This window comes from Pezoporus wallicus, unplaced genomic scaffold (assembly GCF_028554395.1).
Source record: "Pezoporus wallicus isolate ANWC-B61680 ecotype Strahan unplaced genomic scaffold, APGP_CSIRO_Pwel_v1 contig_818, whole genome shotgun sequence".
NCBI classification, from domain to species: Eukaryota; Metazoa; Chordata; class Aves; order Psittaciformes; family Psittacidae; genus Pezoporus; species Pezoporus wallicus.
Window position 1 is genome coordinate 467,278 of NW_026636248.1, and position 27,477 is coordinate 494,754.

The following is a 27,477-nucleotide window of genomic DNA, read 5'->3' on the forward strand; positions in this document are numbered from 1 at the left end:
GTTGCATTTTTGCATACCAAATGTACACACTTGTCTTTTAGATGGGAAAAATGCTGGGGATGCATGACTCTGTTTATATTTTTATAGAAAAAGATAGCAATGACAGTGTAGCAAGACAAAAGTTTGGGCTGGAAAACAGCCCATTAAAAATGGCAAAAGGTCAAAGCTCCTCTGGCTGCAAGAGGACCTTTGGCCTGGTACCTCTTTTTGTATCTCCTGCACTTCAGCTTCTGGGCATTAAGTGGAAGGTGAGCTTTGCAGGCTGTGTGAGATAAGCTGACCTGAGCTACATCTGCAGAATACACTAAAGAAACACGTCTCTTGGGTTTACGCTTCTAGCACAGCAAAAATAAAGACTGCTGCAGCTATTCTCTTGACCACCTTTATTGATGTTGTAGCTTGGGGTGTTGCTAGCTAAAAATACCAACTGGGTTCTACCTGAACCTCACTCTGTGACAAGGTTCTCTGCCGATGTCTCAGCTCCAGGCACTCCACAGTCAGGGGGTACGTTTTAAGCTCAAACTTATTTGCGAACATACAGGTGGAGTTAAAAAGCCACTTGAGGTCACCTGTTCCATATACACAAATGCCTCTGACATAATGGCCTGACAAAAGAAAAAGGAAAAAAGCAATGTCAGAATCAAAATCCAAATAATTTTGAAAAGTTTTATCTGCAAAGCCACTATAAATGATCTCCAATGGAACAAACATGCTGAAAGGTCTGTTGGATGTGCAGTGGGAGTAAGCGTGAGCAATGGGATGAAATGAAGAAAGTTACTTCAGAATAAATAATGAGCAAAATAAGGAGACAGAGCAGAAAAGAGTCATTACTAATTCAGACTCTTTTTCAGACAAGACTAAGACACAGCAAAGGGGAATTTCCTTCTGTCAGTGAAGAGAAACCGATACTTTTACTCATACTAGATTTTCCACTAGGTGATTCTGAGTAATATTGGTGTAATTTCACTGACTACAATGTAGTTATGCCCATGTGAAACTGCTATAACTGAGGAAGAAGTGATGGAGAAGCATGTACACATTACCATGACAACCTCCATGTGCCTTTTCCATATCAATCCACTTCACTGCTTTCAAGTCACCTTCCCATGATGCGTTGGGCATGGAGCCTGGGACACCTGCAATTAGGTAACAGAATATCAAGTAATTAGTCCTTTTAACATCTGTGCGTTCAGGCTTATGTCCACTCTCTACGACCTTTCTCCACAGAACTAGGATGAAATACTTAGGAATATGCATCAACACATGCCTGGCTGCTAACCTTTTTGTCAAGCTTCTTCACAAAAAGCAGCTTTTGTGATATAAATAAGATGTCAGCCCAAGAGATCTAAAAACTTCACTTCAGAAATAAGCCTCCACTTTTGCAACAGCCTCAGTAGGATGCATGTGTGTACAATCACTCATAGAATCATAGAATAGTTAAGGTTGGAAAGGACCTTAAGATCATCTAGTTCCAACCCCCCTGCCATGGGCAGGGACACCTCACACTAAACCATGTCACCCAAGGCCTCATCCAACCTGGTCTTGAACACTGCCAGGGATGGAGCATTCACAGCCTCCCTGGGCAACCTTTTCCAGTGCCTCACAACACTCATAGTAAAGAACTTCCTCCTTATATCCAATCTAAACTTCCCCTGTCTAAGTTTTAACCTGTTACCCCTTGTCCTATCACTACAGTCCCTAATGAAGAGTCCCTCCCCAGCATCCCTATAGGCCCCCTTCAGATACTGGAAGGCTGCTATGAGGTCTCCACGCAGCCTTCTCTTCTCCAGGCTGAACAGCCCCAACTTTCTCAGCCTGTCTTCTTACAGGAGGTGCTCCAGTCCCCTGATCATCCTCGTGGCCCTCCTCTGGACTTGTTCCAACAGTTCCATGTCCTTCTTATGTTGAGGACGCCAGAACTGCACACAATACCCCAGGTGAGGTCTCACAAGAACAGAGTAGAGGGGCAGGATCACCTCCTTCGACCTGCTGGTCACGCTCCTTTTGATGCAGCCCAGGATACGGTTGGCTTTCTGGGCTGCAAGTGCACCCTGCCAGCTCATGTTCATTTTCCCATCAACCAACACCCCCAAGTCCTTCTCCACAGGGCTGCTCTGAATCTCTTCTCTGCCCAACCTGTAGCTGTGCCTGGGATTGCTCCGACCCAGGTGTAGGACCTTGCACTTGGCATTGTTAAACTTCATGAGGCTGGCATCAGCCCACCTCACAAGCGTGTCCAGGTCCCTCTGGATGGCATTTCTTCCCTCCAGCGTATCAACAGAACCACACAGCTTGGTGTCATCAGCAAACTTGCTGAGGGTGCACTCAATCCCACTGTCCATGTCAGCGACGAAGATGTTGAACAAGACCGGTCCCAAACCCATCCCTGAGGGACACCACTCGTTACTGGTCTCCAGCTGGACACTGAGCCATTGACCACAACTCTTTGTGTGCCGCCATCCAGCCAGTTCTTTATCCACCAAGTGGTCCATCCATCAAATTGATGTCTCTCCAATTTAGAGACAAGGATGTCGTGTGGGACAGTGTCGAATGCTTTGCACAAGTCCAGGTAGATGACGTCAACTGCTCTACCCCTGTCCATCAGTTCTGTAGCCCCATCATAGAAGGCCACCAAATTGGTCAGCCAGGATTTCCCCTTAGTGAAGCCATGCTGGCTGTCACCAAGCACCTTGTTGTTTTTCATGTGCCTTAGCATGCCTTCCAGGAGAATCTGCTCCAAGATTTTGCCAGGCACAGAGGTGAGACTGTCTGGTCTGTAATTCCCCGGGTCATCCATTTTCCCCTTCTTGAAAATGGGGGTTATATTTCCCTTTTTCCAGTCATCGGGAACTTCACCTGACTGCCATGATTTCTCAAATATGATGGCCAGCGGCTTCGCAACTTCATTCACCAGCTCCTTCAGGACCCGCAGATGGATTTCATCAGGACCCATGGACTTGTGCACATTCAGGTTCTTAAGATGGTCTTGAATCAGATCCTCTCCTACAGTGGGCAAAAGGTCTTCATTCTCACAGTCCCTGCATCTGCCTTCCAAGACTTGGGTGGTTTGGTCAGAGCCTTTGGCAGTGAAGACCGAGGCAAAGAAGTCATTTAGAACCTCAGCCTTCTCCAAATCCTGCGTAGCCAGTTCTCCCGAGAGCTTCCGGAGGGGGCCTACATTCTCCCTAGTCTGTTTTTTATTTGCTATGTACTTGTAGAATCCCTTCCTGTTATCCTTAATACCCCTAGCCAAGTTTAATTCTAACTGGGCCTTAGCTTTCCTAACCTGGTCCCTAGCTTCCTGGACAACATCCCTGTACTCTTCCCAGGCCGCCTGTCCTTGCTTCCACTTATTATAAGCATCTTTTTTCATTTGAATTTTCCTCAGGATCTCCTTATCCATCCAAGGAGGTCTCCTGGCCCTCCTGCTGCACTTCCTTCTAGTTGGGATGTAACCTTCCACCTTCCCAATCAGCAGTACCCTCCTGGTGCTATTTGAACGGTAGGCTACTGACACATAATAGCTTCACATGAATATAGGCTCTGTGTAGCACTGCTCAACAACGAGAAAAACGTCCCTGAATTATCAATACTGTTTCTAGCACAAATCCAAAACATAGACCTATCCTAGCTGCTATGAAGAAATTTAACTCTTTTCCAGACAAAACCAGCATACTCTATATACTATATATACATTTTCATCACAATGAGATGGGAACAAAACCTTGTCGAGCTTGCATGAAATGCGTAATAGCACTGCTTTGGAGTTGTGGGACTTGTGCAAAGATAGGGATCCTAGGCCCTTTAAATATGATTTTAGCTAAAATAAACTTTTAACATTTTAATCTCCAGTTCTGACCTCTCTTTTTAAGGCTAATTATCCTGTCTTCCTGATTTTGTAACTTCATTTAAAGCATGGATTAATATAGGCTATTTATTTTGCTGGTTAACCACAATCCTAAATGGGGTGATTACAGCCGTTCTGTAAAGCACATTTTCACCTTGTGACTGCAATACATGCAAGAAGCCCTCGGTGCTGAAATGGTAGCTGAAGGTGTCATCATCCTAATCCTGGGGTTTTCTAAAAAATAAAGGTAAAAGCAAAGCAAGGTTTTGTAGATATTTAGTGCTATTTCTATTCCTTTCGTAGATGGCAACAAGTACAGTATCTCCACAGTTACCATAACCCAACAGCTATTTTGCTTGTGAGCTTGAAGGGAAGCACAGTGGAGGACAAACAAGACCATGAAGGCACTGTATAATGTCAGGAGAGACTGGGGCTTTTTTTGAGAAATTGGATAGGAGAAAGGTTAAGCATCAGAGGTTTTTTTCTGTTTGCTTGCTTTGCACTGTGTTTTTAAGAACAGCTTGTTCTTGGTAAGTAAGGATGGATGTTTGCAATTACCAAGTCACAACTTATATAACAGATGCAAAAAGACCATCTGATCTAACAGCAGAACCACCATAGCACTTTGCCATAAACAGAGATATGTGGCAGCTGTAACCAGAACTTACTACTTTATTTCTCCCTCTCTGTATATTGGGCTGTTATCAAATAAAATAACATGCCAAAAAGTGTGGGTTTGTCCTGGGGAAAATTCAGAAAATGTTATTTTTCTGTAGAAAGCATTAAGCTGAAGATAACACTTCATAAAAGACAAAAAGAGGAAGTGATGGTAGGGGAGAGATACTTTAAATGGCCTGTGATGTGTATTACCATCCTCAATTAAAAACCTGTTCATAACAGATGGCAGTAAATGTGGTGTGCAGAAAGACTTGGAAAATGCTGACACAGTGGAGAAGCGGCAGGATGACTGACAAAACAGGAATGACCCCAGGACATCCACAGAAACACTGGAAGGCACTGCCTTCCAGGAATACAAAATTACTGACTTCACATTATTCACCATCTCCCAGATAGAGCAATCTAAGCATTTTTGTAAGTTAATTCAAGACTGGGGGAAAGTATGGCTCAGCACTGAGAAAAAAATGGATTTAACACATTTTCTTTTAAATATTTGTTTGAGCAACTGACTTCAGATTCAAAAGCTGTTCTGGGGTCCTGTTTGTGTAAATAGTTTGTTTGAGAATTGGTGGTGATGTGAAAGTTAATATAAACTTTATCATAAGTTGCTCACTCTCCTTTTATTCAGCCCTCATTTCCCACTCTGTCTTGGTTAGTAGAGTTTTGTTCTTGTGCCTGAAAACAGGGAGGGAGGAAAAGCCTCTTCATGAGCAGCCATACTGAGCACTGTCCTAGAAACGAGTTTGCCACCACCAAGTCTTAGAAATAGCCACTAGCAGAACTGCACTGCTTGGGTATGAAGACAGCCACGAGTCACTGGAAAGACAGGCCACCTCCTCCAGAGCCTTTAGTTTCATGTCTTTCCTTGTTAGCGGAAGCTAACAACACTGGAGGTGCTTTAGCTCCAGCTAAAAACACTGGAGCTCTTCATAGAACAAAAGCAACACAACCTGTTTCTCCTTTAAGTTCTTCCTGGTTTTTTTTGCCACTGCAATTCAAGTGAGAGCTGATCTGTATGTGTTGGCCCCAAGAGACAGCCCACTCCCTTTCCACCTTGCACTGGTACCACATATTACGAAGACAAACATAAGCATCTCACACAAAACAAGCCACTGTGTCGGAATTTCTGTAATACACTCTGAATGTAAACTGACACGGGGCTGGGAATCTTGCATCATAAAAGGCTGCCTGATTTGCTGTGGCCTTCCAAGTCCTCTCTCTGTGATTATAGGATCAAATCAACACATCAGTTAAAACCTAGCTGCCAACAGGCTAGTCTCCACCAGTCCCCTGAAGCAGCCTATGTTTCCTCATTGGCATCTCTCTCTATTGAAGGGGACAACTTCTTTACATTTCTGTGCCACAAAGTGATTCAAGCTTTTCTCCTGCACTTTATAAGCTGGGGCACGGGAGTTTGTACTTCACATATCTGCCTGAAATGCTGTACATATGACCCTTGGGAGTATTATTCTGCAAGACCTGATCGAAATCAATCCTAACTTTTGCTGGCTTTTGGGGCCATGTGTTTATGTTTGGGAATATGCAGGGCCGTATATAGTGGTTCATGTATAGGCGGGCAAGCACATACTCTCAGCTCTATAAGTGAAGTTGTGCAGCCCACCAGTGTACGCAGGCACCTGGAAATTCACAACCCCCTTTGGTGGCTTTTGGAAAAGCAAGATGGTATAAGGAAGTGCAGGTGGGACTAGTGAGGCAGTATGGCCAAAGAGTGTGTAAGCCAAGGGGATGCCATGCTGCACCTCTGGGCCTTCATGGGGCACAGCAGCAGCTGCTACTCAGGAAGGCATGCAGCAGCATCCTTGAATCTGTCACACTGCAATGCCCACATCCATCCTAGGATGCCCCTTACCCAGTCATGGGTGCTAATCTTCCAGGAGACAGCTCAGCCAAGTGGATGAATGTCCAGGATGTCACACTCAGGGGGGCACAGTGTGCCTTCCTCACTTGCCACTAGTGCTGCAAACATGGGCTCTCACCTGCTGGGCAGTTTTTCCATGTGAAACAGTAGAACTGGTGAAAAACCTGCTGGTGGACACCACCAAGAGCCACCAAGATCTGGAAACACCTCCTTGGAGATGTGAGCTGTGGTGGCCATCACGGAAGAGCTGTCACTACGTAATGGCCAAGTGGCAGCAAGTGCTGGGTGGTAGGTGCCATGGTGGGGACATCTGTGCACTCCCCAGACCTGATGACCGACCTGGGATCCTGTTGAGCGTCACCCAAAAGTGCTCATCAGGGCTGTAGGTATCCTCAGACCACGCCAGCAGATCGATGGCACGCTGGTCCTGCAGCACGAACTCCACAAATGGACGGGTGACGGCCACATACGCAGAGCCAAAGTAGATGGTCAGGTTGTGGGGAGGGGGTGTCTTGCGCACAAATGTCACAAGCATGAAAGAAAAGAGAGAGTATAATTGCTCCCTGTGCACATATCTGGTGCGGAAGGTGATGTGGGGGGGTGGCAGCACGCCGGGGGTGACGTTCTTGCCCCCAAAGCGCTTCAGCAGCTGGACGATCTCCCGGTTGGTCTTCAAGGGGAAGTCCTGGCCGCAGGTGTTGAGCAGGTAGCGCCAGGGCACGCCCGAGGCCAGCAGGTCTCTCATGCAGTGGAGGTCAGCCCGCAGGCGGGAGATGCCACCGTAGACCACCCGCTCCGCCTGGGAGGCGAGGAAGGCGTTGGGGAAGCAGCCCAGTAGGCGCTGCACTGCCCGATGGAAGTGGGCCGGTGCCTTGGCATCCACGTGGATGCAGTAGATGTTCTGGGGCATGTACACTGCCCTGAAGAGCCGCTCAAAGGTCTCAAACTCCTTGTGCAGGGTCATAACGTAGGCAATGGGGAAGGCGGCCTCTTCAGCCGAGAGGGTGCAGGTGATGTAGTGATTCCGGGTGATATACTCCGTGCAACTGGATTCTCTGGATGAAGCTTCTAAAGCATTTTCCTTCATAAAGTGCACCTTGTCTTCAATCAGTGCTTTGCAGGTTTCTGCTAATGTTGAATTCACTGAGAAGTTCAGCCTCCAAAGAGATTTTTGGCTGTGGGACATATACGTACCACAGCTTCCTGCCCCTCAGGTGGAAGCCCTGCCTGACCAGCAGTATGCTGCACACCTGTTTCAGAGCCATGGTCTCAGGGGAGCCCACACTGCCCACCACTTGCTGCCTGCCATGCCACAGCAACATGGCAGTGCCCATCAGTGCTGTGGCAGCCACAAGCAGTCTCACCACCTGTTGACACCACATGGTCCACACTGCCAGCCTCAGGCCACTCTTAGGCTGGTGACACCTCCCAGTGGTCCCACTGTGAGGGGACACAAGAGCAAGGCTGACCTGTCAAAAGCACTGCCACAAGACAGCTCTGTCCCCTGGGAAGGGCAGTCTTGCCGCTGTCTGCAGCTGTCCCAGCACCCAGGGATGCTCCCGGCACCTGCTGCCTTCATGGCATTTCCAAACACAGCCCTCAGGCCAGTTCTGGGGAAAACAGGACATGCGCCCTGCGGGCCGTCCCTACCTTCTGGTGGTGGCCACCATGCTTGCGACACTCCTCGGTGCGTATGAAGTCCAGCTCATGGACACAGAACTTCACTCCCAGCTACGTCCAACCTATTTTAGTCCCTTCCAGGTTCTCCAACAGTAAATTAGGTTTGTTTTGATTTGTTTTGTTTTCAGTTGTCATCTTGCAGAACTGCAGTCAAGGAGTTAAGCTGCCAGTGTTAGGAGGATGGAGAGAAGCTGATGAGCAAATGCAGATAGGACTGAAACAATCACCTCTTAACCCTGTATGGGAACAAGACTTCCTCTGACTGGGCTCATAAGGCAGCACGTAAGAACAATTTGCTCCGAAATCATGGTTTATCTGTCTTCTTGCTTGTCCTGTGAGACAAGTTCTCCCACCTGTTCATGGGAGGGAGGTGGCTGGTAAAGATATGGGGGAGTCCTCAAAAGAAGAGATTTTCTTTCAAGATAAGATTGAATCAGTGGAGAAAAAAAAACCACATCCCTCCTCCTTAAAAATGTACAGAGGCTTAATTTTGTATTTTGACCCCATAAATATTCATTTCAGTGGGGTATGTGAATGCAAAAGTATGTGCATGGAGGGACAAGGGGTTAACTAATATAAACTCAAGGTTATCAGACCTTAAAGCAGACCTTAGAACCTGGAAAGAAGGAAATAAAACTCGGGGGGGGGGGGGGAGAGGAGGGGTGTGGAGAGAGGGGAAGTTATTTAAAACTACTTCTTTCAAGGCAGCCATCTGAATTAAGGCAATGCCATCAGGCTGTTGACAGTCATAAGAGGGCTAAACTGCACCTCATGTCTTGAATCGTCTGATAGATAGTAATGAAAGAGTCTCCGTTATAGTACCTTCATTTGAGGATGTGTTTTGAAGGAGGTTTTTCTGAGTTGTTAGTGATCCATAAACTAGTGTCTTTGGCAGGGTAGTCCTGCATCAGAGCAGCTGAAATCTACAGGGCTGATCAGGAAACACCTACTTCCCAGAGCAGGAGTGAGCTGGACCTGTGGGGACATGCTGGGCACCAAGGACAGAGACAGAAGAGTTGCTGTGCAGGAAACACCAGTGCCCACCCCAGCACCCATTCAGGCATGGTTCTGGCAACTTCCACCCTGACTGCTCAGGCAGGGTGCTGGCAGGAGGGTTTGTATCTCAGCAAGTGCAATGTAGCTTTAGGTGTGGTCAGATGAAATTTGCTTGTAGGTGAAAGGAGGGGACAGGTTCGGGTTGCTTGATGGGAGTTCCCCCCCCTAAACAAATACAAGGGCTGTTGTCAACTCAGTATCTGGGAACATCAAGAAAAGCCTCTGTTACTGCAACTGGACTGACATTTAGTTGGTTACATGCATGAACAGTGACAGACATCACCTGATGCCAGAATTTAGAAAGAAAGAAATTCTTTCTTAAATTACTGTCATCTGATTCTCTTCTTCTAGGAGTTGTGCTGCTTGAAGCCTATGTGTGATAGATCAAGCAAAGGAGCACAAGGCCATTTATTAGCTATTACAGGCTTTTCAAAAAGACTTCTTGAAGACATACCCTTCCTTATCCCATCATCACTAAGTAGTGTTTTACCGAGAAGCAAACAACTGGTTGTGAAGCATTGTTCCAAATGAAAACAGTACTTGAATTCCAATGACTGCAGATTGCACAGAGACCAAACCCGACTTTTAAGTTAGCTTTTTTTCAGATGAATTATGAACTACCTGAATGGTAGATAGAGGACAAAAGTAATTTTTCAGGAAATTCTGCCATGAAGATGGTGGCTTTGTGATTGATGTGATGGTGTTGCAACACCTTCCCTTAAGCAGGTTTTGATCATGAGATTACACCGGCTTTGTGGGCATAAGACTCAGTCACAGGAAAATCCCTTCTTTTTTTAATGCCTTATTCCTATGAGAAGTTCTTGCTCAATAAAGAAGACTCATTAATGGAAAATATGATCAAGACAATAAGGATTAGTAATATGAGTAACACTGCAGACAGAGGTACAAAATATATCTTTTCTAGAACATGGCTTATTCAACCAGCATCATTGTCTGGAATCGTCAAAAAGCTTCTGCGTCACTGTCTGTCTGTTGAAAGGTGGACACTAAGCTAAGGAAAAGGAACAATTCTAATAGGCAGCACAAAATTACTGTAGTGCTTATTGGTATGATGCTTGCATTGCAGAGAAGGCTGTCCAAGAGGCTGCCTACAAACAGCAGTGGGATGGAGAGGTACCAAAGCAGTTCTGAACTGTGAAGGTGCTGTAGTGAGAAACTCAGTGCAAGCTAAATTGCCTGGAAAACACACAGGTCTGTTTGTACAAGCAAATGGCTTTATAAAAACTTAAAAATAAAGAATTGGCTAACGTGACTGATTAGCGTTCTAACAGTGCTGCTCAGAATTTTCTAGTATTATTCTTGTATCCCACTCCTACATCCAAGGGATGTGAATGAGATGTTCCTTGTGAGCCACCAGCTCTTGTTTGGATGCAAAGCCACTGCTTCCGATAAACTGCAGTGAAATTTTAACAAAGACAACTCCCATCTGTCTTAAGAGAATACTAGCTTGACTCACAGTATTACCCGCCACATGCCTGCTATTACCTGAGACATACTGTATGCCAATCGTCTTCCTTATTTTTCTGTCTATCACTCAGCTCCCAAATGAGGAATTGCCATCAGGATGGTACAGATAGACTTTCAAAGTTCGGGGTTGGTTTAACACTCACCTTACAAACAAACTACACATCACTGACAAAACAAGTGAATACTTTCACAGCCTTCATGCTGCTTGGAGAGAACTGAGGTGAGTCTGACCCTTTGCACTTAGACAGACACAATATGTAACTATATCAAAAACACTTAAAATTGTGGTTAGCATACAGCTAGGTGAATCCTTGGAAAAGTAAGAACAAGCCAGAATGCAACATCATCTTCCATGGAGTCCCAATTTCTGTCATGTTAGCTGCAACAAGAGAAAAAAATTCACTCAAAGATACCAGGTTGAGGTTGCTGATGTTCCCAGTCCCCCGTACTTGACAGGAAGCTGCTGGAGGTCCTGTGATCTGCCCATGCAGACCAGAGAATGGTCTGGGTTTTGGGCTTGTACGGCTTATGCTCTTTTCCCCTTCCCTTCCTCTGGGACAGATGACCTACAGCTGATCACCATTCTGCAGGCTTCTTCCAGAAACCAGGAATAAAAGTGCTTATGTCCTGGTACTTTCTCTGCAAATCCCCAGCTTCCCTTAAACCAAATGTCTGCCAAGCACCACCCATGTTCTCTGTATATGAGTGGGATGTGCATGACCAAGGCATGTCCCAGAGGTGGGACCATCCTGTCCATGAGTAACTGAATGAATTTTGTGCCGGCCAGAATGAGAGCAGGGAAGAGAGGTGTGTTACTGTGGCTAATGGCTGCATAGCTGCTAACCACCTTGCACTCCATGTAAGGTCAAACCACCCCAAACTTGTTGCTGTTGCACTCTGCAGTGACAGGAAGCAAAGAATTGCTGACCATGGCACCATTGCTACATCACAGCATTTTGAGGGAGAGAAAGGAATCACATGTTAGGGTCTTTCCATGGAAGCTTAGAAAGGCTGCTCTAGCATGCCAGGATGTGTCTGCAGCCTTGCTCAGTTGCCAGAACATAACTGAGCACTCTTACAAGGCAGACAATGAGTGAATGATTTTTGTAACAGCCAGTTGTTACATGTAGACTTTCTCTTGCAGCTCGTATCTTGAGGGGATTGCTAATGATTTAACAGCTCCTATATTAGGACTAGCAATACTCATTTCATCTCCACAAAACGAAGGCTGATGCCCCAGTAGCCAAATGTGTCCCCACACTTCTCTGCTGTATGCCATAGTTGGAGACACGGGTAGTGGGATGAAGTTTTCGATGCTGGATTTGGGGTGACAGAAAAAGCAGTGTGTATGGATGTGAATGTTCTCATGCAGGGATTTTTTTGGGTATCCAGGACAAAGGATCCTGGATGAGTGCCAGGACATGCAGTCTTTTTCACTTATTGTCAGGGAAAGAAGGCAATAAAAAAGCACAGCATTGAAACACAGGTGAAGTTCAGCATGGGGGAACTGGTAAGAAACGGAGAGCAAGGAAAGAAAGTTGAAGCAGGCATCACCTAGCTACTTATGCAACAGAAGTCCTTGATATTTTGGAGCCTTCTACTGGCACATACTTGCTGGGGTGCACTTCAGGACCAGTACCATGTTTGGCAGTGGTGGGGCTGTTCCTCGATTGGGATTCCTGTGTTCCCCTTAGCTGTTGTAGTGCACTATATGTGCGCTAATGTACATCTTCTGGTTTGCTTCCACCAGAGAAGGAATCCAGCCCTTGTGTACTAAGATCATTATCTGAATAAAACTAGTGTGCCATAGGAAAGAGCAGTTGGATGGAAAGGACTTCAGAAGCAAACCTCTGCTCCCAACTACAACATTAATTATGTAACCACAATCAGCAAATCAAACTTGCCTGTGCAAAGCCTGCCTCCAGAATGCCATGCTCTGTGCAGCAACACAGTGCCTTCTGGAAACACACCAGCTAGTTGTGTAGTGGTGATTCCTCAGCATTTCCCTCAGCGACGATGCCACATGAAGCATATTCCTGAAGTTCTTGCTCCTCTTGTTCATGGCTCTGCAAAGGACCCTAAGCTGCGCTGATGCGATTTCTGTGGAGCCATACAGCAGCACCCTGTTGGGAATAATCCTTCCCCAAAAGCATTAGAATGCAGGTGCAAAACGCTATTTCTCCTGGTTATGGCTGGGTTTCTTCTTATGCCTAGACTGCTTGTAGCATTTGGCCAGTTTGGATATTACAATATACTCCACTGTGCATATCCAGTGTGCTTCCTGAAGGGTTGTTTCCAAACTTCTCTGCTTCTTCACTGAGTTACTTGAGTCTTGCCTGCCGTTCACTTCTAAATCCAGCTGCAGCGGTAGCCCCAGATGTAGCAACTCCTGCCACTGTGAGTGGAGAGGACCTTCACATTTGCTAGTGAAATGCGCTTCAGGGCTGGCTCTGGGCAGAGGCCCTGTGGAGAAGAGGATGAGCTGCCAGCATCTTTTCATTACTAAATAGCTAAGACTTCACTTGCTTCTTCAGTGGTATGGCATCTTCATGAATGCTGGTTAAGTTCTGAAGCTAAAGATGACAACTATTAAAACACATCTGTCCCAACCACAACAGCAGCAGCTGTTGCACATACCCTGGTAGAGCAGGTAAGAGACAATGTCTTGGCTATGTTTCCCAGGCTGCGGTAACAATTCTTGTCTCTTTGTAACAGGGCAGAACAGACAGAGGCCAACTTGCTAAGAAGCTGTCAACAGGGACTCTGGAAAGGGTCTGGATAAGAGGACATTCTTGCACACCTGAATTTGGGAGAGATTCCTAAATATGAAACCTGAAAAAGAAACTCGGAAAACAAGTGCAGGAGACTAGGAAAGAGGCTTACTTTGCATATGCACAAGTTCATTCAGCCATAGGTTTGAGAGAAGGGATGAGGATGGTGGTTGAAGTACTCTGGGAGATGAGCTTCTTACCTAAGTATGTACTGCTGATCTCTGGTGATTTATTCCCTGCCCCTGAGCACCCTGGCTGGTCGTTCCCATAACCACCAAGCCCCTTCAGCCCTGCCAGCACAGTCACTTACAGCACTGTGTAGTGATCCAGAGCAGGACTGCTTACAAATAAACTCTTTTATGCTTTCCAGACTGGTATTAATCCAGAACCTGGTGCCAGCAGCACCTAACAGAAAGGTTGAAGTAGAAACTAATGCCATTTTTACAGGGCAGTAAGCTACCTGTGGCACACAGATGACATTTGTTCACCATACTATGGACTGGCCCTCTTAACATATTTGTTTTGGCTTTGAGGATGCACTCTTGAATATTTCCTTATAGCTTACTTGCCAGTTGGAAGGTGCACATAGTATAAACTTGAAGATTAAAGCAAAGCTATGATTTGTTTCATTGGAATCAATGTGAGAGAACTTACTATAGGTAACAGCTTTAGAACACAGACCTGTGCACGTGAGTTTTAAACAAAGTCTGTAAGAGTGATATAACCCATGGGACTGTAAAGTTTGTATCTCCATATTGTCATTTCCTAGAAGTTTGTCTTAAATGCAATAACAAAAATATGTTCAACTAGCAGTGTTGCATTTCCCAAATACACCTCAGCTGCACTAGAATGGAAATTGTACCAAAACTGTTGATAACAACTAAGCATACACGATGCCTTTAAATATTTCTGCCCTACCCTTCCAAGCTCAGATGTTAAAAAGTGCCCATATGCAGGCGGCATTGTAGAAAATGGCGTAAGCCAGGCTCATGGCTCACCAGCACTGAAAGGGGAAGGTCTGGCTCCTGTTCCTCCTCTCCTTCTCATTTTCCTCTCCCATTTCTCACATCTGCATGTTCACCCCCAGCTTTAATTCATGCTTCAGCACTGGCCAGATACTTCATCAAGCCAATTAAATTCACAGATTGAGGATAGTACACTGCTTTTCTTCAGATCAGGTGACTTAAACTGGCAAAGCTCCTAGCACAGGTCTGGTAGGCAGGAGGAAGTAGGAAGGGATAAGGAGAAAATTTCCTATTTTGGGAACAATGAGCTTTTAGTGCTCAGCTGTCTTGTGCACCCACACCCTTAGTAAAGAAATGGGACTGATGCAAAGGTGACAGGGCAACCATGCTCTGTTATTCTTCAAGTGAGCCAATTCTGAAGATAAAACAGTTTAATCCAGTGTGTTAGAGTGGGAGTTATGTATCAGTGCTCCAGTGCTGGCTTTGCCCATGGTCTAGTTTAAGACACTAGGAATATAGTTTCATCCTTTTCTGCCTGCTTCTGTGAAAGAGAAATAATAGGACCGACCTCCCTTCTAAGAACATGTTGGTATCTCTGAATAAGAAGTGCTTCTATTACTCCTTCTGACCTTTATTTTCCCACTGAACAATGTGTAAGTTACTAATGGACCAGCATATGTGTATGTCAATGTACATATTGGTGTGTATCCTGAGGGATTATCATTTAGGACTGCCTATATCCCAAGTCAAGCATATCTTGCACCTTTGCCACATGAAAGTGGGGACAGGAGTTTGGCTTGGAAGAGGATCCAGTAAAAACTACCCTGAACGACTAAATATCATTAACTCTGGATGCACACCTCTCCCACAGCAACCAGAACCCACTTTCTACTCTATGTAGACAGAAAGGGAAAAGGTGGCCCAGTGGTTATGCTGCTGGCCTGGGAAGTAGCAACTAACCTGCACTGTGGTGGTGCTTGCTTCATGTGAGACCTGGGGAAAGTAATTTAGGGCCAGTCACTTCAAGCCTACATACTTTGCAAATACTTTCCCTTATTTTCCTCATACTTCTCTTTGTTATCTGAAAAGTGACTTTCAAGAATTTTCTGTCACACAGAATTTATGTGGGAGATAAGTGGCCTGAGAGAAATACCAAAGATAAGTTAAGACTGTTATTTGAAAACCAACTGAATGGGACTTGAAAGACTTTAGCTTTAAGGGGCTAAAAAAAAAAAAATAGCTTGGTCTTCATTGCATGTCTCTGGGTAATAAGCTATTTTAAGATTTGGGAATCAAACAGTCTTTTTTAATCTTTTATCTGAACTGAGAATATTGTGAGAGTCCGAAATATCAAATCTATTTGGTTTAGTTTTTTCATGATACACTGTCCATCCAAACTGGTCCTTAAATGATCTCTTTGCTTGCCTGGAGACCTGCAACTATTTATTCTAACAGCTGGACAACTGCCTCACACCATTATCTGCCTCTGATATGCCTGAAAAGCTGAAAGGACGTGACCTGGTCAAACTTGGATAAGAGGTTTTTTTAGAGCCAGGAACTGAGTCCCAGTCTAACACCCTGTGCATTGAGAAGGGTGACTTCACATCCCAGAGTCTGGATCTGTCTTGGATACATTCAGATGAGTGACACCCTGTGCTATGCTTACAAGTTTGGATTCAAAACTGTGGACAATAGCAGCCCCTGAATACATCTGCGAGAGCTGCATGGCCATTTTTGACCAGACACGCTAATGTAATGGCAGAGAAAACAAGGAGGAAGGAAACATACCTGCTGTGGAAATGTTACATCTTTTGAATGCAAAGAGAAAAAGCACAAAAAATGTCATGCCAGTGTGCAACACTGGAAAACATACAGCAATAATCATAGAAATATACAGTGAAATATGCAGCCTCTGTAAGCTACACAGTGTAGTACAACAAATGGCAACCACCTAAAGCTTTCTGCTTGTGGAGGACACATCTGGTCCCAGGTTTATTGCTTCTGAGGCAATAGACTATAACAAGATCACAACAACCAGCTTCTTGGAAAAGTCATGTAACTACAAATAGTATCTGACGATGATCATACTATAAATATCTCAAACAGTAATCATTTGTGCACCTCGTGCATGCCAGTTGTAAAATACTTATGACAAGAGCAAACACTGTTCTCACAGAGTTAAGTGATAATTTGGCCTTGCAAAATGGACCCACAGTCTACTGCTTAGGCTAAAGTAGACATGCTCTGTCCCACTGTTAATGCTCCCTGTTTTTGTTTCCCACAAGTTCAGTAGGGAAGGGGTGGAAAAACAGAAGAAAAAATGACAGGAGAAGAAATTTATCCTGTTTCCATTCCTAACAGTTCTGCTTTGGGCTGCTGTGAAGCTCTAGGGAGTTGGGTGCAGTAAAGTCCTACCAGATGCTTCTAAAAGCATCAATGTGCATGGGGGAGAAGTCGCAAGCATCTTCTAACCCTTTCCTAGTAATTTGAACAAAGTAAAACTAATTGTAAATATCTAAGGTGAAAATGAAAATACTCTGTTTCACTAAACAAATCCTCGACCTTGCACAGTGGGGTTTAGGCAGTAGTTATGAGTACATGGGGTTTTTTTGCAGGTGTTATGTGAGAGATGGCATGTGTGTGCCCACAGAAAAGCATATGAAGACTAGAAGCAGATTCTAGCCTGAACTCACATTGTTTTCTGGCTCTGGAGTAATAGATAGGGAGCAACTGAATTCTATTTGTGAAAAATAAAATTCCTCCTAGAAAAAAGAAGATCTTGTTGTCGTGGTTTAAGCCCAGCTGGTAACTGAGAACCATGCAGCCACTCGCTCACTCCCCCCCAATTCTTCCCCCCCTGCTCCTGAAGGATGGGGAGGAGAATCGAAATAATGTAACTCCCACCGGTTGAGATAGGAACAGTCCAGTAACTAAGGTAACACAAACCACTACTGCTGCCACCAATAATAATGACAAGGGAAATAACAAGGGAAGAGAATACAACCGCTCACCACCCACCGACCGATACCCAGCCCAACCTGAGCAGTGATCTAGCCCTTCTGGGTAACTGCCCCCAGTTTATATATTGGCCATGAAGTGCTGTGGTATGGAATACCTCTTTGGCTAGTTTGGGTCAGGTGTTCTGTCTCTGCTTCCTCCTGGCTTTCCATGCCCCTCCTCACTGGCAAAGCATGAGACTGAAAGACCTTGATAGGAATAAACATTACTGAGCAACAACTAAAAACACTGGTGTGTTACCAGCACTGTTCTCAGGCTAAAAGTCAAAACCACAGCACTGCGCCAGCTACTAAGAAGGAGAAAAATGATTGCTACTGCTGAACCCAGGACATTTCTAAAAACACTTTCCCTACAATGCTTACATATTTTAAACTTTATTCCTTCGCTTTTCTTCATCTCCATTTTTACAGGTAAAATGTTTAACACCTGAAATGTCCAAGGATTGCAATTTGAACTTTGATCCTCTGAGTTACTTCCTGCGTGGGCACAGAACAATAAAGCACATCTTGCACTGCTCTGTCACGTCTCCCTCAATGGTCAAAAAGGGCAAGTAAACTTATTTGATAGACCAGCCTTTTCTTATCAGTTATGATCCAATTAAATTTTTCATCTAGTCTTTGTGAAAATCAGCCTTGGATATATGTCTTTGTGTGTTTGCATGCATGTGCACACCTGTGCATGCACCTGTGTATCTACAGAAAACAGAAGCGAAGGAGTACTCACCTGGGATCCTGTTGAGCGTCACCCAAAAGTGCTCATCAGGGCTGTAGGTATCTTCAGACCACGCCAGCAGATCGATGGCACGCTGGTCCTGCAGCACAAACTCCACAAATGGACGGGTGACGGCCACATACGCAGAGCCAAAGTAGATGGTCAGGTTGTGGGGAGGGGGTGTCTTGCGCACAAATGTCACAAGCATGAAAGAAAAGAGAGAGTATAATTGCTCCCTGTGCACATATCTGGTGCGGAAGGTGATGTGGGGGGGTGGCAGCACGCCGGGGGTGACGTTCTTGCCCCCAAAGCGCTTCAGCAGCTGGACGATCTCCCGGTTGGTCTTCAAGGGGAAGTCCTGGCCGCAGGTGTTGAGCAGGTAGCGCCAGGGCACGCCCGAGGCCAGCAGGTCTCTCATGCAGTGGAGGTCAGCCCGCAGGCGGGAGATGCCACCGTAGACCACCCGCTCCGCCTGGGAGGCGAGGAAGGCGTTGGGGAAGCAGCCCAGTAGGCGCTGCACTGCCCGATGGAAGTGGGCCGGTGCCTTGGCATCCACGTGGATGCAGTAGATGTTCTGGGGCATGTACACTGCCCTGAAGAGCCGCTCAAAGGTCTCAAACTCCTTGTGCAGGGTCATAACGTAGGCAATGGGAAAGGCGGCCTCTTCAGCCGAGAGGGTGCGGGTGATGTAGTGATTCCGGGTGATGTACTCCGTGCAACTGGATTCTCTGGATGAAGTTTCTAAAGCATTTTCCTTCATAAAGTGCACCTTGTCTTCAATCAGTGCTTTGCAGGTTTCTGCTAATGTTGAATTCACTGAGAAGTTCAGCCTCCAAAGAGATTTTTGTGTGTTCAAATTAACAGCATAAAAAAAAATTAGAAGCGAAACACTGAAAATTAGAACAGCAAAGAAGCAATACGTGAGTCTACTCATTGCTGCTCAGAACCATGAGAAAAACAGTCTCACTTGAAATATTGCAAAGAGGTCAGATCAGACACCACAAACAGTTTTTTCTGCTGGCTGCTCATGTTTTCTGCTTGAGAATAGATGTATCCGTCTGATGCATAGCATACAGCTGCTGTCTTCACTTTCAATATTAATAGTTTCATAGTCATCATTGATGTAGAAGCAGCATAAGTAGCAAACAATGTGCAGGCAGAAGCTGCTCCACAGCACCCTGAAGATCAAACAGACATATTGCATAATTACTGGCTAAGCAGTGAACAGCCGGCAGTATATATTGTATATATTTCAGTGTCTCTGAATTCAGTTTACAGATAAGTTCTTAACTGCTCTCTGACCTAGTAACTTTACTAGCTGAAAAAGTTCCTGAGTGTGCACCTCATGTCAGGAACCCTCATATTTACCTTGTGTATAAATCCTTTTTTTTTTTTTTTCCTTACAGGAACTTTTTTTAACCACCCAAGTGTATCAGTCATCACTGCTTCAGAATTACAAAAAGGCCTGTTCAGCACACTGTGCTACCATGTAAGGCCACCAACATAATCACATCTAAGAAGCAGGAGAATCTTTTTAGCCTCTGAGTTATATCAGAGCCATCATTATTCGCAGTCATGTTTTCTTTATTTGTAAATCCAAAATCTGCCATATAGTTTCTGCCAAGTGTCATGGATGAGTCGTGATGAGCTCCAGGCTTACATCCACCAAAAGGAATTGGGTTAGCAAAACCTGCTATTTAAACTACTTAAGCTAACCTTAGGCTTTCTGATGAATAATTCTTGTTTCTAAGAGCCATGCATGCATTTGGTATAACAGCATACTTATGCAATGAAAGCTTGTGGCACAGCTCTGACTAAAGTGAAATGCCTGTAGCTCTCTCTCTTCCAACTGTGCGTCTCTTCATCTGGATCTCCTGCCATGAGGCAGCACATTTGGGGCATATAAACTTTTTTCAACATCATGTCTTTTTGCTCCAGTGTGAAGTAATGATAAGTCAGTATCAGATGATCTGAGGTTATGCCTGTAAATGTTTTGACTGGGCAGTCCAGCATGTTACAGAATCAGAAACACCATCACCTGCCTTCCAACTCATGCAGACAAGTCACCTCAGGTGCTGGCAGGTCTCTCCCAGAAGCTGTATTTTCCTCCCATCATGGCTCCAAACAGTCTCCAGGATTCTGTGTTCAAAGAGATTGTAGACTGCAGCCCATCAGGTACAGTCATAAGCTGTAATGAGGAGAGGAGCACTGAAGAAGCTTTTTAAGGGTTTGTGGCCAGAGCATCGCCCAAGATGGGCACTGGTGCAGGAAAGGCCTTGCAGTTAGGTTTACCCAGAGACAGTGAGCAGCAGAGCCACCCCTCACCAGAGAATCATCAGGGACAGGTAGGGATGGCTGTGGTCACAGCCACCTTCCTCATGGACACCAGTGCCTTCGGAAGGAGGATACCTCAGATGGATTTGAGGGGACTGAACAGAGGTGTGCAAAGTTCCAGGGAATAACAAAGACCCACTTGGTTCTGCTGAGAAATCACCTGGAAAATGCTGCCACAGCCCAGCAGTATGGATTGTTAAATGAGGATTCAGAGAGATGAGCAGGTTAATGCTTAATAAGCAGGTTAATGGTTAATGAGACCATTAACCAAGTCTAGCAAAGAAATGCACAGCAAATACTGCCATGAGAGTAAAACATGTCCCAGCTCAGTTACTGGTGAATGCTGTCCTAGGGAGCACAGAGCTGTCCAGAGTGCTTCAAAACACTGCTTCTTCCGAATTTGATTGTTACAGTGAATTATAGCCAGGAGTGAAAAACACTCCCCCACCTCACACCTCAGTAACACAAACTGCCATGAACACAGCTGACTACAAGGCCAGCAGGAGCTTGCTGTCCTCTGTGCACAATATAGATCAAGTTCAGCATCTTCCGACCTGCTCACTGTGTCAGGTAGCTGCAAGACCATTTCTTCCCCTGTGCTATGGTCTTAATATGAGACCTCCATCCAGCTGGAAGGAAAACGGGGAAAGGAAGAAAACCAGAGGCAGAGGCAGGTGCCAACTTTTCTACAGGAGTCAGGATTTTCTTGGGGGAGTGTCAGGGCAGAGACCACACATAGATTTTCCAGACACCAAAGGCTGATATTGTCCATGGGACTTAGATGAATTTGAAAACATCTGCTCAGATGCTTTTAAAACCATTTTAGGCACTATGTAACCTGCTACACAGCTAGGAAAACATTTAAGAACTTTAAATATATATAAAAAAGATACATATATATATATATATGCGCATACATATATATGCAGAAAACAAGAGATAGGCCAGCTCATCATAACAATGAAATGCAAGATTTTAACTTTTCCTCAGTGTGCTTCATTGTGGTTTTGTTTGGATGTTCTTGCAGAGACATTGCTGCAACACCCTTGCAGCTATCCAGACTAAACATGATCCTTTGGCATTACTAGCCTTTAGGGAAAGAAGGCTGCATGCTTGCTGCTACTTCTTCACCCTGGTGCGATTCTCTAGAATAGTTTGTATTTAAAAGCCTGAATACATGCAAATGATCTTGTTTTCTTGTTGATCATGTAACTTACCTGTTTGCTATGAACCATGCTAGTAAAGCAAACTTCAACACCTAAGAGAAAACAGCCTCCTTAGGTACATATATATGTGTGTGCATATATGTGTGTGTGTGTGCATATATGTATCTTTTATATACATATTTAAGTTCCTAAAAGTTTTCCTAGCTGTATAGCAGCAGACAGTTTCCAAGGCATCTAAATGCCCTGGACAATATCCATACATGCAAATGATTGCTGTGGAAAACAAAGCTCTCAAAATCTTTGAGGTTTTGTGGTTTGGGGTTTTTTACTAGTTCTGCCTTGTGCTGCTCTTTGTGAGATAAGATCAATGCCTTGGATTAGAGGCAGATATTGCACATGCACACAGAAAAAAAGAAAAAAAAAGAAAAGAAAGGAAATAAAGATAACATCAGTGGAATAAAGAAACAGAGTGTGCAATTCACATGAGCCACCTGAACAGAAAAACTCTCAGGTATTACTGAAGTGTCAACTTTGCAGACTCATCTGAAGTTTAGATGCAAGGAGCAACCAAATCGAGATGTAAATCTGAATTATATTATGGCAAGTGTCTGTGAAAGAGCAGCAAGGTCCAGGAGACCTTAGGATGCCCATGGGTTCTCCTGCTGTGGATTGTATTGGACCTCAGCACCTTTCGGGTGCAAAGACAGAGTTACTGGACAAAATGATGATAACAGATCAAATTTACCATGCTGCTTGACAGAGGCTGTGTAAGAGGGGTCTGTGCTGGTAGAACAAAAACTGTTGATGACTGATGCTTGTGATGCCACTCCTTTCTATTGTTCCCTGGACCTGAATTGTAGCAATTCTTGTTATAACATGAGAGGAGGACGTTTCTCTACATTCTGTCAGCATTACAGGTGTGGCTCCTACAGTGGAAACACACTCCCCAGTAGGACTGGCGATTGAAATGGCTTCACTGTGGATAAATAGGAACAGACCTTTCCATACCACAAAGATAGCATCTTAGGAATATAGTTCATACTCAGTAAACTACCGATAATTTGTTTCAACTAATTTGTTAGCTAACTTAAAAAGCAAGATGCACAGTCTTTTAGTTCTTTTTTTTTAGTTCTTAGTTTTTAATTCTTGTTTGGCCTCAGTCAGTAGTGACAAGCATCATGCATTTCATGTCTATTTGGGGTCACTTGACATTTTCTATTCTATTGTTAGCACTAAACCATCTGTATCATGACATTCTTTTTCATGACCCTCACATGCAAAGCTCTCAGTCTGCACTGGCACTAATGTTAAAATCACAGTGAAGCTATTACAAGCTATTCTCCTCAGTGTTGTTTTTCTGGTTAGGAAGTGCAGGTAGCCACAGCCCACAGTTTTGTGCCTAAGAAAAGGACATCCTCATCCCTCACACCTCCTCACAACAAGATGGAACTTCTTCGATCTTGTGCTGATCTGGAATGTCATGCAATGCCCACAGTCTCCCTAAAACTCTTCTCTCAGAGCAGCCCTGCCTGGCAGCAATCTTCTCTAACACATGCCTTACTCACATGCTCCTCCTGAGCTGGAAGGTATATATGTGCTCACAGCCCAGAAAGCCAACTGTATCCTGGGCTGTATCAAAAGGAGCGTGACCAGCAGGTCGAAGGAGGTGATCCTGCCCCTTTACTCTGCTCTCGTGAGACCTCACTTGGAGTATTGTGTGCAGTTCTGGTGTCCTCAACATAAAAAGGACATGGAACTGTTGGAACAAGTCCAGAGGAGGGCCACGAGGATGATCAGGGGACTGGAGCACCTCCCGTATGAAGTTAGATAGGCTGAGAATGTTGGGGCTGTTCAGCCTGGAGAAGAGAAGGCTGCGTGGAGACCTCATAGCAGCCTTCCAGTATCTGAAGGGGGCCTGTAAGGATGCTGGGGAGGGACTCTTCATTAGGGACTGTAGTGACAGGACAAGGGGTAACAGGTTAAAACTTAGACAGGGGAAGTTTAGATTGGATATAAGGAGGAAATTCTTTCCTGTTAAGGTGGTGAGACACTGGAATGGGTTGCCCAGGGAAGCTGTGAGTGCTCCATCTCTGGTGGTGTTCAAGGCCAGGCTGGACAGAGCCTTGAGTAACATAGTTTAGTGTGAGGTGTCCCTGCCCATGGCAGAGGGGTTGGAACTTGATGATCTTAAGGTCCTTTCCAACCCTAACTATTCTATGATTCCATGCACTGTATAACAGAGGGAAAGAGAAAGCAGAGTCTGAACACAGGAGCACTTAAGCAGAGTCTGAACACAGGAGCACTTAAAGTTTATTCCTACCTCTTCTCCTCTGCCCCTGCTTTTTCCTGTTCAGAGCAACCGCTGCTATCCCTGCACTTCCCAGCCAGCCACAATCTGACTATTCAAAAAGAAAATACAAGCCTACCTTAAACAGAAGTTCCCACGCAGACACACTGACACTGGATAGTCACAAGGCAGCAGCACTGGCAGCAAATGGGAGGAGAAATGAAATGACATATGAAGGCAAATGCTAGCTCAGCTCACATGGTCCAGTAAAATCATCCAGTAATCTAAGCGTATGCAGTTAGTGAGCACATCTGTCTGCAAGACAGCAGGGGCCAGACAATACAGCATCTCATCTGCTTTTGTCTTGTGGTGCTCTCAAGCTCCAGATGCAGAGCTTCTTATGCAGCAGGAACTTCACTGCTTGTCTGAATTTGTGGTAGTCTTTTAGCTATAAAGGTTTCAGGAACAGAAACACTGCCTAGTCTCTAGCAGAGTGCATTTTGCGAGTCAGATATGCTACTGGTACTAAGCAGAGCACTCTACTACTCCCTTCTCCAATTAATTTCCAGCAGGGACACGTACTCACCTCTGTGCAAACTACTCCTCATCAGCTGCTTAGGAGCAACAGCACGGCATTCTCTTCCCAGCTCATTTATCCTCCTACACAGAAAAAGCAAGACATAATTAAACATGTCCTAATAGATGACAGGCAGGCTGTGGTGGCAAAGCTGGTTTTCTTCTGTTAAATATGTCTGGATTTTATAGATGACACTGGTGTAGTCAAGGCACTGGGAGAAATCTGTTTTCTTGTTACAGATTAATGTATAGTAAAGTACAAATGTACACATGCAGCTATTATTTGCACTGGAGAGGTATCCAAAGGTAGCTTACACTGGATTTTGCAAAGATATGGGTACTTGCCAACTTTATGAACATGAGCCCAAGGTGTTCCCCTCAGTTGCTGAATTGTGGCAGTTGATGTCAGACCCATAGTGAGATGCCAGGGCAGCGTCCCTGTAGCCTGGTTGGTCCCTGTGTGACCAAGGGCAGAAGTAACCTGCTCTGCCAAGCAGAGCTTACCACAGCCTTGCCTGCTGGTACAGGTGACTGGCTATTCCAGAGAGTGGCTCTATGGATCACTCCTTTTATTTCTAATGGCTCCACTAATCATTTAGCATTATTGTGCTCTTTATTCTGGCAATATAACTTGTTGCTAGGTATGAAATGACATGAGAGTCATAGGGATCTCAGAAACACCCCCTGTCAGGAATAACTGAAATATACGCATGGTTATTATGCCATAAAGAAAAAAAAGCAGAAAGTCTTTAAATATGTAAAAAAAAGGAAAGCCAGAAGCAAATCCTGGTGCAAATAGGAAGGGAGTAGCTGATTCTCCCTGTTCTCTGTGTGTAGGACAAGAACTAATCATCTTAGATAGCATCAGGAGAGGTGAAGATTAGAGTGAGGGAAGCTTTGTAGTGATAAACAGTTAAATGTGGATTAGATTGTCTGGAGAGTTTGGAATTTTCCTACTAATGGTTGTCAGAAGCAGGTTAGGTGTAGATTTTTCAGCAGTTTTGCAGGTCATACTGGTCTGGACCTGGTAATTTTCTAGGTCTTTTCCAGCTTTCTTTCCTATGATTGTCTATATTACAGTATCACCTAGCTTGGTTGCAGCTGGGTTGGGGATCCTATTACATTTAGAAACTATAACAAAAGTATTTTGACATCATTTAGAAATATGCTTATCTCTGCTAATGACCATTAGCATTGCAGTTTGGGTAGGCTCAGGATAGTCCCAGACTACTCTAGAAGGAAAAATATTTGTATACTTTGATGATTCATCCTAAGCATAAAGAAAAATCATTTAATAAATAATAAATTTATAACTATTGACTGGTATTTCACCTCTCATGTCTTTTCACGTCATTAGGCAAATTACCTTGATGCCTGTAACATCTCTTTGTTTAGTTTTCTTTCAGTGAATTATCAGTATCCTCTTTCAGAGGGCTGTGGTAGGTATGCTTCCTTTGTCCTTAGCACCTTCCTACCTGGGACAGATGTACTAGGTTTAGGTAGAACCAAGCCTGGACTTGGAAAATGTCTTTTTCCCACACCATCAAGTTGTAAGCAGGGGTGAGGTGCCACCTGGTTTGTGGGGCTCCAGTTTCTCCCAAAGGGCTTTTAGGATTGAAAGTATTCCCATCACACTGCACTCCAGGTCTGCTTGAGAGATAATGTTAGACATCCATGATTGTTAAAGCCTGCCAGGTTCTTAGAGAGTAATGACAGACATATCTGGCAGACATAACGTGTAACAAGTGACAAATGCTGGCTGTCAAACTGGGAAAGAAATTGGCCAGTGCCATGCAGCTGCAGTTTTCTTCCCTGAAGAAATGCCACATTTTGTAGCCCAAAGAATGATGTTTTTCTTAAGGTTTGGACTTTCAGCTTCTGTTGCCTCATTTTCCCTTTGGAGCCAAGGTGTCCTCTTTGTATAACCAGCAGTCTAGACAAGCAATCTGTGTTGATGAGCCATCTGTCTCACACTGCATAAGCCCAAAACTTGTGCTTAAAATTGCCACTGTCTTACCATGAAGATAGTATATTATTTTTCCTTTTTTTTTGCTGATGTACAGACAACCAAAACAATTCTCAGTAAAAGCCTTGCACTCCACTCCCAGGTATTTCAAATTGCCAAGCACCTTCCTGTTTCCTCTTGCTTCGGGTGGAGGCTCATGCTTATGTTTTGGTCCCTTGTTCTACTGCTTATGCAAAAACATTTTATGGCTCTCTTACGGGAAGGGCAGTGGCTGCAATCACCACTTGCCATAGGGTCAGAGACAGACCCTGATGGCATTACTGAAGCTGGGACAATCTATTCTCCCCATACTGGGTCACTGGAAAGTTGTAAAGAGGATAGAAAACTACTGTCTTGCACAACATTGCATTCCTCCGCTCCTGCAGCCAGCCTCATCTTGTCTGGTCCCTTCCTGCTAAACTGCCTCTCCCAGTCCAGGTTTTTCTTGTTGGGCTCCTCAGTTACCATACATACCTTGGCAGCTGGTACCCTAGCATGGGTTTTCTGTCTCATGACAGGTTGTTCCACAGTGCTTTCAGGGGCCTTCTTTTGCAGTGTACCTGGATACTGCCTTGAACTGCAATTCCACTCTGAAGCCTCAAAATTCAAGCGCCTGTTTCTTCCAGTTTGGCTCAGTTTCTGTCTTTGGGGACTACTTACAGATTCTTGCCTGTTGTTCACAATGATGACACTGCTTGGCCTGAACCGCAAGCCTATATTAGGTTAGATTTTGCTGTACTCCTTTCCATTTGCAAAGAATGTGCACAAAGGCCTCTTTTCCCTGCACCTACAGCAAGCAGAAGAAAACAGGCACTTTACTCCTAAGCCTCTGCTTGCTCAATGCTGTGTGAGCTGTGTTAAAGTAACTGGGCAAGTTCACGGGACAGGACTATTACTGGGTATACAGCAATGGTGTCCATCTCACAAGCCTCCATCAGGATAGCTGGAGGCTAGAAGGGTGTAAGGAAAAGTGCCACATTTGCTTTCCCTGCTCCTTTGCTCTTCCATAGGCATTA

General features: G+C 44.8%; 1 protein-coding gene and 1 long non-coding RNA gene across 2 annotated transcripts; one reads left to right on the forward strand and one right to left on the reverse strand.

Moving 5' to 3' along the window:
- Positions 1 to 226: 226 nt before the first annotated feature.
- On the reverse strand, positions 227 to 19,262 carry GCNT2 (glucosaminyl (N-acetyl) transferase 2 (I blood group)). The gene is made up of 3 exons (XM_057399264.1): positions 18,106 to 19,262; positions 1,044 to 1,136; positions 227 to 605 (listed from the first exon to the last, which is right to left on the reverse strand). The coding sequence occupies exons 1-3, from the start codon at positions 19,025 to 19,027 to the stop codon at positions 415 to 417; spliced, it is 1,206 nt and encodes a 401-aa protein (XP_057255247.1). The 5' UTR covers positions 19,028 to 19,262; the 3' UTR covers positions 227 to 414.
- Positions 9,703 to 11,101, forward strand: LOC130593845 (uncharacterized). The gene is made up of 3 exons (XR_008970895.1): positions 9,703 to 10,352; positions 10,700 to 10,848; positions 10,928 to 11,101. It is a non-coding gene; the product is annotated as an uncharacterized LOC130593845 (long non-coding RNA).
- Positions 19,263 to 27,477: the final 8,215 nt, after the last annotated feature.

Coding starts and splice junctions, on each gene's coding strand:
- GCNT2 (XM_057399264.1), bottom strand. CDS start 19,027: ATGAGTAGACTCACGTATTGCTTCTTTGCTGTTCTAATTTTCAGTGTT. Junction 1,137..18,105: donor GACGCTCAACAGGATCCCAG/GTGAGTACTCCT, acceptor ACCTAATTGCAG/GTGTCCCAGGCTCCATGCCC. Junction 606..1,043: donor GGCACATGGAGGTTGTCATG/GTAATGTGTACA, acceptor TTCTTTTGTCAG/GCCATTATGTCAGAGGCATT.